At 40.4% G+C, this 12,488-nt stretch overlaps 1 protein-coding gene across 11 annotated transcripts in view; it reads left to right on the top strand.

The window, feature by feature from the left end:
- RBMS1 (RNA binding motif single stranded interacting protein 1) overlaps positions 1–12,488 on the top strand; it is a 211,904-nt gene that overhangs the window by 158,540 nt on the left and 40,876 nt on the right. For all 11 annotated transcript variants that reach the window (XM_082629973.1, XM_082629969.1, XM_082629972.1 and 8 more), the window contains exon 3: positions 9,933–9,991. In XM_082629973.1, coding sequence (XP_082486099.1) covers positions 9,933–9,991 — 59 coding nt within the window. The remainder of the gene's footprint in view (positions 1–9,932; positions 9,992–12,488) is intronic.

The following is a 12,488-nucleotide window of genomic DNA, read 5'->3' as shown; positions in this document are numbered from 1 at the left end:
CAGAATCAAGAGAAAGTTCTAGGTAATTTGCACACTGTTTTAATAGTTTCAGATAACTCTCTGTTTTGCTTCAGAGAGCATGTTTACTTTTACTCTCTGTCACGCTGTTCTTGTTTTGAATGAAGCAATCATTTATGGTTTTCGGTATTGAAGTTTAGTGCATTCAGTTTCTACAGACTGTGAAACAGTTATCTGGTAGTGTGTGTGTGTGTGTGTGTGTGTGTGTGTGTGTGTGTGTGTAAAAGCTTTCTAGTTTTGATTTCTTTTAAAAAGAGCAGAAATTTAGAGATAGTTGCAACAGGTCTAGGAACCAAAACTCTTCTCGGTGTTTTGGTTTTTTTTCCCCCCAGCAACCTTTTACAGTTTCCTTTTTGGTAGCAATTTTTAATTCCATGTTAAACACCTAAATTACCTTGCTTCCCTCATTTGTTTTTATAAGCTAAATTGGGATAAAATACAAGGCCATGTTCATTTTCCAAGGCAAAATGTAGTATTTCCCTGCTCCCTGCAACTTCCAACCTCCCTGAATTCCCCACACCAAACACTTTAAGGGGAAAAAATGTGTACTCCATGTTTATATTTCATTCACTGAACCAATATATATTGAGGGGTTTCATTATGCAAAGATCTGTACTGAAAAGTAACCATAAAAATGGTAGGCCTACAGTTTCTCAACATTTTGTGGCTTAGGACCATGTCATTATGAAGGTGAGGAGAGTAGTCTAGTGCTCTCCAGTGGTTAGAATTGGAAGTGCTGTTATTCCAAAGAATTCCGGGGCCGGGGTGGGCGGGGCATGGGGAGAAAAGGTTAACATTTATTTGTTACCAGACATCTGTTATGTGCCAGCACTGTGCTGGCCCCCTAATAACAGTGCTGTGAGTTAGACGTTGTCATGCCCTAGGTGATAGGTATGGTACAGATGGGGATGCTGAGGCCAGACACCCACACCAGAAGCACGGAGCTGGTTATTGGCTGAATGAGCACTTGAAAAGAGCTCGCTCTCTCTCGGCAACTCCATCTGCTTCCCAATATAATATTGTCTTCCTTCTCGTAAAGTACTATTTCATCCTGAGGGTGAGATTGTTAAAGCAAAGAAAATACATTACAGGTTTTGTTGGGAGAGGAAGAAAATTTTTTCAATGCTCTATCATTGTCAGTTCATAAATTCAACTCAGAAAGAAAAGACCACTTTATATAGTTAAATTGCCTTTGTTTTCAAAGTTAGACATTTATCAGTGTTTTGAGACTTTTCAGGACTCATTTTTATGTTAGATAATCTATGTTTTACTTGCAAAATTCTGGGTTCCATTTTCAGCAAGTATTATTTTCCTCTGACATATTAGTACTTGGGAGCACTAATTTGGTCCTGGCCATCTGTGACTGCATCTGTAAGTGCTGCAGTATGGTGACTCGTGGCAAAAATACTGTCAGAAGATAGTGTCAGTGACCCTTTGTGTGCTGTGTGCCCTTAAAAAAACAAAAGTACTGTAAAGCTACTTTACCTTGATTGCAGATCATAATAGACTGGATACTAAGTTATAATAGCAGATCTACATAATAAATCAAATGCTTTATAGTGTTCTTTTCGTTTAGAAGAGAGGTATAAGTTTTTCATAGAATATGGCAAAAAGTGCATCTTAGCCATTTCTAATGAGGTAGTTTTAATATTCATTCTATATGAATTATTTAGTTCAAGCCATACATGCAGTACACAGCATCAATTGTTACTTTTGTATAGCATTTATTATAGATTAGCTGTGCCAGCAGGAACGTTGAAAAGGCAGGGTAGCAGGAGTGGTTCTGCATTTAGTCACAGAAGAGGTTATACTCATCCCCAAATCTGGGTGTAAATTACCAATTTTATTTGTGTTCTGAAAGAATGTGTTTATCTTAAAATTTCAGTGTTTTGAAAAGCTAGATACATAGATGTATATGTTTTCTCTTGAAAAACATGACACTTTGTCCCAAAGCTTCTGTCATTTATTCTCCAGCAGCTCACGTGTCGTAAAGCAGCCCCTCTGGCCGAGGGCTGGACCACCCGAGGATGGTGTGCACTTCTGCTAAATTAATCTGCAGGCTCCAGGTCTGGGACTGGGGCTGAAATTCACTGTCCTTTCCAGGGTAGTTCAGAAAAGTGAACCATGGTGATTCCTTTTCTCCGTCTCCTCTGCCTTCACAGAGGCAAGCCACTAGCTTTCTATAACACAGATACCATAGGTTATTTTTCTCAGATGTTAAGTTAAAGCATTTGAGGCTAGTTAGAAGAAGTCCTCTGTCTTAAAAACTTCCCTGTCTTTTAGAACCTTTCCATTCTTCTCCTTAGCTCTCCTCAGCCCTCCATGGTAACTTCTTGAACTTGAGTGTTATTGCTTGAGTACAGAGAGCCAAAAAAATAATAGTAATAATAAACCAAAAATGTGACATCTCTCTTTGCTAATTCTAGCCACAAGATTTCCATTAATCTTACTAAAATCCTGCTTTCATCATATCATTCCACAGTTGCAAAACCTCCAGCCACATTCTGTTCCCTGACTCCTTTTCCTAGAACCCAAGGCCCGCTAGGACCTTTTCAGACTTGGTTTCCGATCTTCCCCACACAGCTCGCATTAGACAGATTCTTCTGTTTATTGTCTTCCGTGGCCTACCTGAATTTCTGTTTTCCCCAAAGTGTTTCTTGCTGAACTTGACCTTCATCCTACGTTTAGGCTCCTTTTATTTAGCATTCATCATACAGGATCTCAATATTCTTAATTATTTTTTAATATTAAAAATTTCTTACATTTCCCCCCCCGCCAAATTATCCCCCTCAATGGCAGGAATGGCATCTTACATACTTTTCATAGGCCTTGGATGGTGAAGGGCATGCTGGAGACGTGCTCTAAATATGCGAGGCTTGATTTGATTTCTTGGTCTGGCCTCCTTCTTGACTGTACTTGTCTTTCCTGCATTCCATTCACCTTCAGCACCAGGTTTGGTTTTGACCTTTAGGGCTGTAGCAGCTTTTCCTGCCAAGCATTTTCCTTCTTCAAACCCTGGCTCCCATTCCAGCTGCAGCTTCCTGTTCCGTTCCATATACCAGGAATCCTGTATGCATAAAGCACATCCAGCCGTACCGCACAAGTGGAAGGGGCGGTTAACGAATGTTAAGAGTTAAGCCAAAACGACTGGAATTAAAAATGGAATATCTTTCTGTACCTTTAATTTTTGTACATCTTAGAAGTCTTATAGAAACAGTGAAACTCTTCAAGGCCAAAAAGGTGAAGTCTTAGAAAATCTGTCTGATATTGATTGCCTAATTTTAAAATTTCACATACATATACCTCATCCTCAAATGCTTACCACTTCCTATACCAAGTAGATAAAGAAAATAGAATGAGCTGAATTATTCAAGGTACTGAGGATTCAGGATAACATGGATAAATGACTTCTTCTGCTAGAAAGCAGAACTAGAGAACTCTTTTAGGCCTCATTGTCCAGCAAACTTTTCTATTAGCAAAATGAATGTAATTTATACTTTCTTTTCCTTCCCCTATTCAACCACTGTTAGAAGACCTAAAGCAAATTGTAGGAAATCCCCTTTCCTGGGAGGCCATTGGAAAGATAAAGCAGCAAAAAAAAGCAAGTTAGAAAAATGCATGTACAGTATCATCCGGGTGTGAGTGTATGTCTGTGAATTATTTTCCCTTTTCCCCCACAAGTCCACATTAACAAAGGGCTCCTAATTCCCAAATCCATTCCCACCAAATAGATACCTGCATTACTCCTTCTAAGCTTTAAAGCCAGCCATACCCCCTCTTCACTGATACCTTTGTTCTCTTGGGCCTCTTATTCCAAATAGAACAATGTTGTCTACCCAGAAAGTCAGGGAACTGCTTTCTGAATGTTATCAGCATCTGTGTTAGAGGCTTTAGCAGTTCCAGGGTCTGCCCTCATCCTCATGCCACTTGTTTGGAGCTGCGCAGATTCACAGTGGGAGCAGCTTTGAACCTCTGGAACAGTCTGTGGTTGGCGACCAAAGTTTCCACACTTGTCAGCATGATTGGCCAAGCAAACTTCTGTCTCCCTTCTTTGCTGCTGTGTAACCTTTATGGGTCCCTTACTCACTCCGCTCCTTCGTTTCACAACTGCAAAGTGGGAATAAAACTTCACCTATTCAAAAGGTCGCTGTGATGATTAAAATAATTGACCTAAATCACATAAAACAGTGCCTGACATAACATAAAAGCTGTATAAATGTAAGCTGTTACTTCTGCTATTCCCCTGAGTTAACTCACTAGGTCATAGGCTTTCCATTGTGGGTGCTGATTTGATAGCCCATAGAGGTTTTGTTTTTTTCTCATTTCAATCCCCTCTCCCTCCTTCTTGCTAATTATTGTCATTTGCACGGGCACAGCCTCTCTCACGGTGGTAAGTTTCTTTGTCCTTCAAAGGCAGTTCAGCTATTAAAACAAAAACAATCATCCTATATGCATGAGCAATATCCCACCCTTTTTCACAATCGGTTTTTGTTTACATTATAGGTGTACACTTTTTCTTACTGTTTTTTTCCACACACCCATTGCTTTTTTCAGTTTAATAACGTTTGTAAAATAAGCTAACATAAACCTTGCCAATGACCCTATGGTGCCTTAAATGAGTTTCCAACTGGGATGACCAATACTAAAATAACTCGTCAACCCTTACCGCCATCTGTTGGTGGTGGGTGGAATGGACTCTTCTCCAGAGCCTTGGCTTGTAACTGGCCATGTTCAAAAGCTCCAAGTTCCCTAGTAGATGAGAGAGAGGAGAAAGAAACTGTGTGCGCACCTGAGTGCCACGTGCAGACACTTGTACGTGCGTACTGGACAAAATCTATAAGGATGGGCTTCCCTGGTGGCGTAGTGGTTGAGAATCTGCCTGCCAATTCAGGGGACACGGGTTCAGGCCCTGGTCTGGGAAGATCCCACATGCCGCGGAGCAACTAAGCCCGTGAGCCACAACTACTGAGCCTGTGCATCTGGAGCCTGTGCTCCGCAACAAGAGAGGCCGTGATAGTGAGAGGCCCACGCACCGTGATGAAGAGTGGCCCCCACTCGCTGCAACTGGAGAAAGCCCTCGCACAGAAACGAAGACCCAACACAGCCATCAATAAATAAATAAATAAATAATAAATAAATAAATAAATAAATTTATTTTAAAAAAATCTATAAAGATATGCATCAATCCACTTAACATTTCATATTCAGGACTTCAGGTGATTCTAATATTTCAGTCTGCTTTTCTGTGTCTTCCTATAACAACAAATATGCATTTCTTTTGTAATTATGCTAAATTTTCAAAAAGGTAGAATCAATGAAGGACTAGTGATGGGGGCAGAGGAGAAAATGAAGTTTTATTTTAGTAAGTGCAAACTGAAATATGCTTAGATTTTATATTATAGCAGATGAAAGAAGAAATGGAAATGGGGGAGAAATGACAAAAGCTGGGGTACAAACAAAAGAAACTTGGGTAGCTTCTAAGCGAAAGGTTTTATTAGCCAATAGGTTTAAATGTGAGTTTTTACCTGTTATCCTCTCCCTTTGAAATTTTCATTATTCTGTAGTCATGTCTCTTAATTACTCTTTATCCTTTTACTGTCAGAGCTTCCTCTGGAGTGGATTAATCTACTCTCAGCAAAGAATATTATATTCTGGGTAGCCAGGACTGTGCGTCTGAGCCTTGTTACTTTGAAGCTGGGTAAAACCCAAAGAATCTTCATCTTCACATTTTCCCCGTTAAATTCTGCAGCTTGCTTTCTTGGGCATGCATCTCCTTGGTGTCCTTGGAGTGTGAATCCTGCCAGTCAGGAGGCCTGTTTTCTCCTAATAAATCCTATGTCCCTGTTACTTGACTTTTTTTTTTTTTACAAATTAAGCTGCAGATAGGAACAAGGGGAGGTGAAAATCTGGTTGCTTTATGAATTTCTACCCAGATATCTGTTATTCTTGCAGGCACTGCTGATCAACAATAGAATTAGACTAAATGTTAATCATCTATAATGACTTCTCCCCCCCCATCCCATCCCTTGCTTCACATTATTAAATCTTAACTGCAGATAAGACTAGCAGAGGGGAATCGGGACCGCTCTGAACCCTGCTTCCCCCTTTCCTGTTCCTTGAGGTGCCATTTGCCAGACGGCTCGTCCCCATATTGTAGATCTTTCTCATGTCATCAGAAGAACTTGTTCTGTACTCCATTCCCACAACATGGTGACTGCATCAGCCCCTGAGAAGCTAACTGAGTGAAGAGCTCACAGAAAAAGATATTGTAGGAGAGGAAAACGCTTCCAAACCCTGCCCCACCACCACCCCGGGTAGCTCCAGAGAAGTGTCTTACTGAGCCTCTGATTGCATGGAGGCTAGTATGCAGTAGTACCACAGAGTGAAAACTGTTTTGACTTTCTGGGAAGTCATGGGCTTTCAGTGTTAACCCACAAATCATGATGAAAACCACAGTAAAAAGTAAAACCGATAAATTTCAGACATATTTCTTCTCCTACACACACCCCCCATCCCTCCTTCAACCATGAACCACAAACTTATTTCTTGTGTCTAAAACGAACAAACAAAAAACTTGCTTTGGTTTGAGAAATTCGTCTATTCCAATCCCTTAATAGAAGAGATCTTCCGGGGCCTCCCTGGTGGCGCAGTGGTTGAGAGTCCGCCTGCCGATGCAGGGGATACGGGTTCGTGCCCCGGTCTGGGAGGATCCCATGTGCCGCGGAGCGGCTGGGCCCGTGAGCCATGGCCGCTGGGCCTGCGCATCCGGAGCCTGTGCTCCGCAACGGGAGAGGCCACAACAGTGAGAGGCCCGCATACCGCAAAAAGAAAAAAAGAAGAGATCTTCCACTTTTTTCCTCACCTTTCATACTCTTGAGTAGGTAAAGGAAACATTGTTTCTCAAAATTATGTCACAGATAAATTGCAGTGAAAACTTAACTGTTTTTGAGCTTTGAGGTTTTAGGCAAGATCTTAGTCTCAAAATTTCTATGAGCTTTTGTTTTCCCATTAGCAAAAATGGGAATAATAACAGATACCTCATAAGATTGTTGTGAAGTTAAATAAGATCATACATACAAAGTGCCTAGAACTTTAGGAGCTGAGTAAACGTTATTCCCTCCCTGGTTTCTTATAAAATCGCCCACTAAATGGTTGAGGAGATTAGGGATAGTTTCGTGGAAAAGTTAGTGTTACAACAGGTTCTTTAAGTTCAAGCTTGGATAGAAGGGGGCAGTGGAAAGATAAGAGAACCATGTTCAAATGGTGTTTAAGGCAGAGTAATGCAGCAGACTGGGTTGGAAGGACCAGAGGCTAGAGGCAAGAACTATGATATGCCTTTTGTATAGGTGTAGGCACAGTGAAGGGAAGGAGTGAATGTTACACACATGTCAGAGGCAAAACTCAGAAGAGTGATTGACTGGCTGGATTCGGGAATGGCTGAGTTGAAGATGTCTCAAGGACCACAAGCTTGGTGGAAGATTGGGAATGTGATGAAGCTATTGAATGAAACGAGATATGAAGAGGAGACAAGGAAAATGTGTTTGAGGTTCTTTGGGGATGGGATTTAGAAAATAGTGGACATGAGGTAACATTTAACTAGATATTTAAGTATCTTAGTAAGATACTAAGATAGTTAAGTAAAAAGAAGACAAAAACTAAAGATTTGGTTAGATTAAAAAAAAAACAGGAAGGAGAAATGGGCTTCATCAAAGAAGATGTATTAATTAAATCTGTGGCGCTGGATATATTTCCTAGGAAAAGGAAGGGTTAAGGGCTGATTATCAAATATGATGAAAGTACTTGGTTAAGGAGAGAGAGGAGGAAGCTGAATGGGCCAAAAAAAAACACTGAAAGAGTGCCCAGAAAGGTAGGATGAGGTCCTGAGAGTGAGGGTCCTAGAAGCACAGGTGTGGAAATGAGGAGAAATGTCAGATGTAGCAAAGATCAAAGAGAGCCCAAACCAGAGTAGAGTGTGGCATGGATTGAGTCTAGTGCTCTCAGGAGCCTCTTCACTTTTCCTGCTTCCCACATCTTCCTCTCTCCATGTCTTCTTCCCCATTATTAATGCGGAGAGCAGAACCAGAAGGGTAGAAGGCCAGCCCCTGACCTTCTCTAAATTTGCTTTCTTCTGTTTGGTTTACAAAAGACCCTGAACTCTGTGACCGCAAGCAAAGTCTCTTAATCTCTGTGACTCCCAATCCCCTTATCCTACATTGGAGTCATACTAGTTTTCTTCCCTACTTTTGGAAAGGGCTGTGATAGGGATGCAGTCTAAAAGCGTTTTCAGCTAAAACTTGTGCAAAGGAGAGAGTGCTGGTAAATATCAAGCTGTCAGTGACCTAGGTAGATAAATGGTTGCTAAAAGGTGGTCTTTAAATCACTTATTGTTTCTGTTTTGCAGAGTTTAAAAAAAATTTTTTTTGTAAGCTTCGTGACCTGTGTTAAGGTTGTTATAAATACTCAGAATCTCTACAGGGAATTGAAGGTGTTTGTGTAGCCTTATGCCTCTTGGATGTAATTGTCATTTGAACCTTAAATTATCTTTACTTTCATGTGCCCAGTTAGTAATCATTTGATTACATGATTACACAGAGTGAAGATTAACTGAGGGAGAGAGGTGGCCCAAGCCATTTGTTTCCTCTAGATAAGTATCTTTCAGCTTGTTCAATACATAAAATAGAAACCTGCAACATTTAAAATGTTTTAAAGTGCTGCACAGATACTTCCATTTTCTAAAACTTTTAAGAGTCTTTTTAGTCCTCAGCAGAAATCATGAGAAAGTAGCATTAGAGAAAACGTGAAAAATTTAAAGTAAATACATAGGAAAGTAAAATTTTGGAATTTGCCACATATAAATGGGGAAATGTCTCAGATACCTCAAGTATGTTATGTGCATTCTCTAAAAACCTAGTAATTTTTAAGAGTTATTTTAAGAGTTATTTTTCAATAAGAGTTATTTTTCAAAGGTTTTTCTTCTCCGTTTTTAGAAGACAAACATAGATAGCGGTGCTTTGCATTGTGGTCTGGTCACTGAAAGGGTGTAGGTAGTACATATATTTAAAGTCTGCTACCCCTTTGTTTCTGATAGCAGTGCCCTCAATTTTAATACTCTGAATTTTTTTCCTTCTTCTCCCAACTTCTGTTGTACATTAAGGAATTTGAACACATTTTTCATACAAACCCTCATAAAAGTAATGCTTAATTCCTGATTCATTGTTTTATATTTTTGTATTGCCTATTTCTTGCACACACGTGCCCACACACACATTAGTGAGTACACCATATAACTATTATTACAGCATTAAAAGAGGTCTTAATAAAGGTATTTATAAACAGTTGTCAAAATCTTAGGTAAAAAAGACCTGTTTTAAATATCACATTTAAAATATTTAAATAACACATCAAGTGTGTTAAAGATATATACGCATACGCACCTTTCTGTGGTGATCTAGAGCCATGCAGAGCTGCCTGCAAAAGCAAAATGGATAGATATGATCCAGGCAGCTTTCCCACCATGATTAGTTCATAAAGGCTATGTTGATCTTAGTATTTTCCATTAACACTTCTGTAGCCTTGCCTTTGGGTTCGTATTTGACCACAGACATGGTGTTACTAGACGAAACTATTTTTATCGAGCTTACATTCCATTTTTTTGGTCCCAAGATCATCAGGTAAGTACCTGATTCCTCAAAGCTAAACATCAAACTGTAATCCAAAGATTCAAATGAGAGGCCTAGCTGTTCCCCCTTTTTAGTTTTTAGTTTGTGTTTAGAATTCTCATTTCCCGTCCCCTAGTAAAGATCATTTTGTACTTGAAAGTTTGCAGATGTTTGATAAGTGTGTGTGTTCTCTGGACTTAGACATTAATAAAGGTTCCTCAATTATAACTTCTTTTTTTCTCTTTTTTTTCTTAGATATGGGAAAATTGTTTCCACGAAGGCAATTTTGGATAAGACAACGAACAAATGCAAAGGTATGTTTCCTTGGCTGATGATTTGCTAAATCAGAGCTTCAGAAAAATAATGGAATTTTAAACTTGATCTTTGGTTTCAAAACTACCTCCATTTATTAAAATCCAAATCTTACATGTCACCCAGTTTCTGTCTTGCGCAATGTCAGCATATTGCTTGCGTTTGTCCCTGGTTGAGTTTTGGCTGGAAACCCAACAGCAGCTAGCCCTTTGCCAGAATCCCAGATTTGATGCCAGTAGAGTTAACATGCAAAATACCGGCTGGCATTTATCCCCTGCTCTTAAAAGGGGAATAGAGTTAGAAAATAGCTTTTCTTTCCTGAGCCTGAGGAGATTAGAGCTGCTCACTGAAGACCATTGGACTGCACTAAAGAACTGAAAAGATTACATATTGTGCAAATTGGCTCTATTAATTAGAGTAGTTTTAAGCAGTACTTAATTACATGTTTCAATACTCCCAATTGTTCTCTGCTGAATGCCTGTTGACAATATTGGCAGCGGGGAGGAGAGAACCATTTTCACTGACCGAATTGTAATAGGGAGGGGAGGTCATACGCCCCTTTGAAATATGCTGCTGCATTAATTTGATGCACTGACCTTCAGTTTTCCGTGTAATTAGGATGAGCTCATGCGGCTCCATGAGCTGGAAGAGGAGGCGTCTGGAGTAGGCAGCACTGATGCTCCGTGGTTCTGACTTTTAATGATCCAGCATCTTAACAATAGGCATGTGATTTCTAGGAAAGGGGAAGAATGGAGTCAGCTGACTTTGAGTCTAACGACTGACCCCGTGAATTGAAATAAGGTTGACAGGAATAGGCAGAGAAGGCAAATCTCCTCATTAATTAGACCCCAGTTTTTCAAGTAGTAGGGACGGCTGTGGCTTAGCACAATCTGAAAAAGGCAGAGAACATAAATGAACCCTCTGGATGGTATGGTAGGGCCTCACCAGAGAAGCCAGCCGTTTCCTTTAATCTAGACTTGAAGTGATTCATTGTATTTCTGTCTCTTCTTCAAAGCTCCTGAATTTAAAGGAGCTATTCTGGCAAATATCTAAGCCCATGTTTAGTCAACATGGCACATTCAGGCAGTTTTGCCTTAGGACGGTGAATAGAGCAATGCTTTACGCAGAGTGGTACTCAATTAATATTTTCAGTGAGTTAAACTGGAGAGAGTCAAATTGTAGACTGAAATGTCTACCCAGTTACCAGATTAGTCTTGTTTACCATATTTTAAAATGATTTGGGTGAGCAGGGACACAGAAAAAAACCTTTCGGTTTTATAACAAAAAAAAACGGACTCTTGCAGGTATAAAACAGCAAGCTGATCTCAGCATTTGTTTCAAACCAAGAGAGAAATCACAGTAGAGAAGTCGTTTTATAACCTTACCCTTCCTTTCTTCCTCCTCACCTCCCCAACCCCCTTACCCCCAAAAAAGAAGTCTTCGCAGCAGATCAGTGTGTTAAAAAAGTACAGCTGCCCTAGTTACGTGAGGGAGAGGACCCAGAGGCCTCCCTGGGTGAATTCTCTGCCATACCTCTGCACTGGACACGCTACTGTTATACACTCTTTTCCAGCAAGACCCTATTGCCTGGAAGCCAAAACTCCACAAAATGCTTAGTATGATCTGGAAAAGGTACGAGTTAAAAAATACTAAAGCTAAACCGAACATCATAATACAAACCCATGATATTTGGGAAGGGTCCAAAGATAAGTGGAGAGATTTCTGGGGCTTCTAAATAAGGATAAGAATAATTCAGCACTGGTTTTCGATACATATCTCCTGGAGATGTTCTCCTAAATTGAGTCTCAGGAGAGACTGCCTTATGTCGGGGGGTGACGGGGGGCGATGAGAGAAACCTCTGTGTCTCTTTGTGTCACACAGGCCTCTCAGGAAGAAATAGCAACAGATATCTGGGGTGTGGGTGAGTGAGTGAGGGGGAGAGAGTAAGCAAGAACGAGTTTATAAAATTCTGGAAGGGAGAATGAAAGAGCTCCTGAAAAATAGTAATTTTAGGACAAATGAGAAAAAAATAACACAGCATAGCTCATAATAAAGACAGATAACATGTTAGCCATGTTATAGATAACTTGAGAAGGTGGGTAGGTGGATGGATGGATGAATATAGGTAATGCTTAAGAGGTTATTAGTATAAATGGAAAGTGCTTGTGTTGTATACTAATTTTTTGAGAGTTGAACAGATCAAAGAATTTTATACCTGGAAATTAGAGACCTTATAGGTCATAAAACATTTTTTGGCACAAAACATTTTTTTTTTTTTTTTTTTTTTTTTTTTTTTTTGCGGTACACGGGCCTCTCACTGTTGTGGCCTCTCCCGTTGCGGAGCACAGGCTCCGGACGCGCAGGCTCAGCGGCCATGGCTCACGGGCCCAGCCGCTCGGCGGCATGTGGGATCTTCCCGGACCGGGGCACGAACCCGCGTCCCCTGCATCGGCAGGCGGACTCCCAACCACTGCGCCACCAGGGAAGCCCGGCACAAAA

The sequence above is a fragment of the Mesoplodon mirus genome (assembly GCF_964341445.2).
Source record: "Mesoplodon mirus genome assembly, chromosome: 8".
Taxonomy (NCBI): domain Eukaryota; kingdom Metazoa; phylum Chordata; class Mammalia; order Artiodactyla; family Ziphiidae; genus Mesoplodon; species Mesoplodon mirus.
The sequence above is the reverse complement of the archived record's forward strand: the minus strand, read 5'-3'. Positions and strand labels throughout refer to the sequence as shown.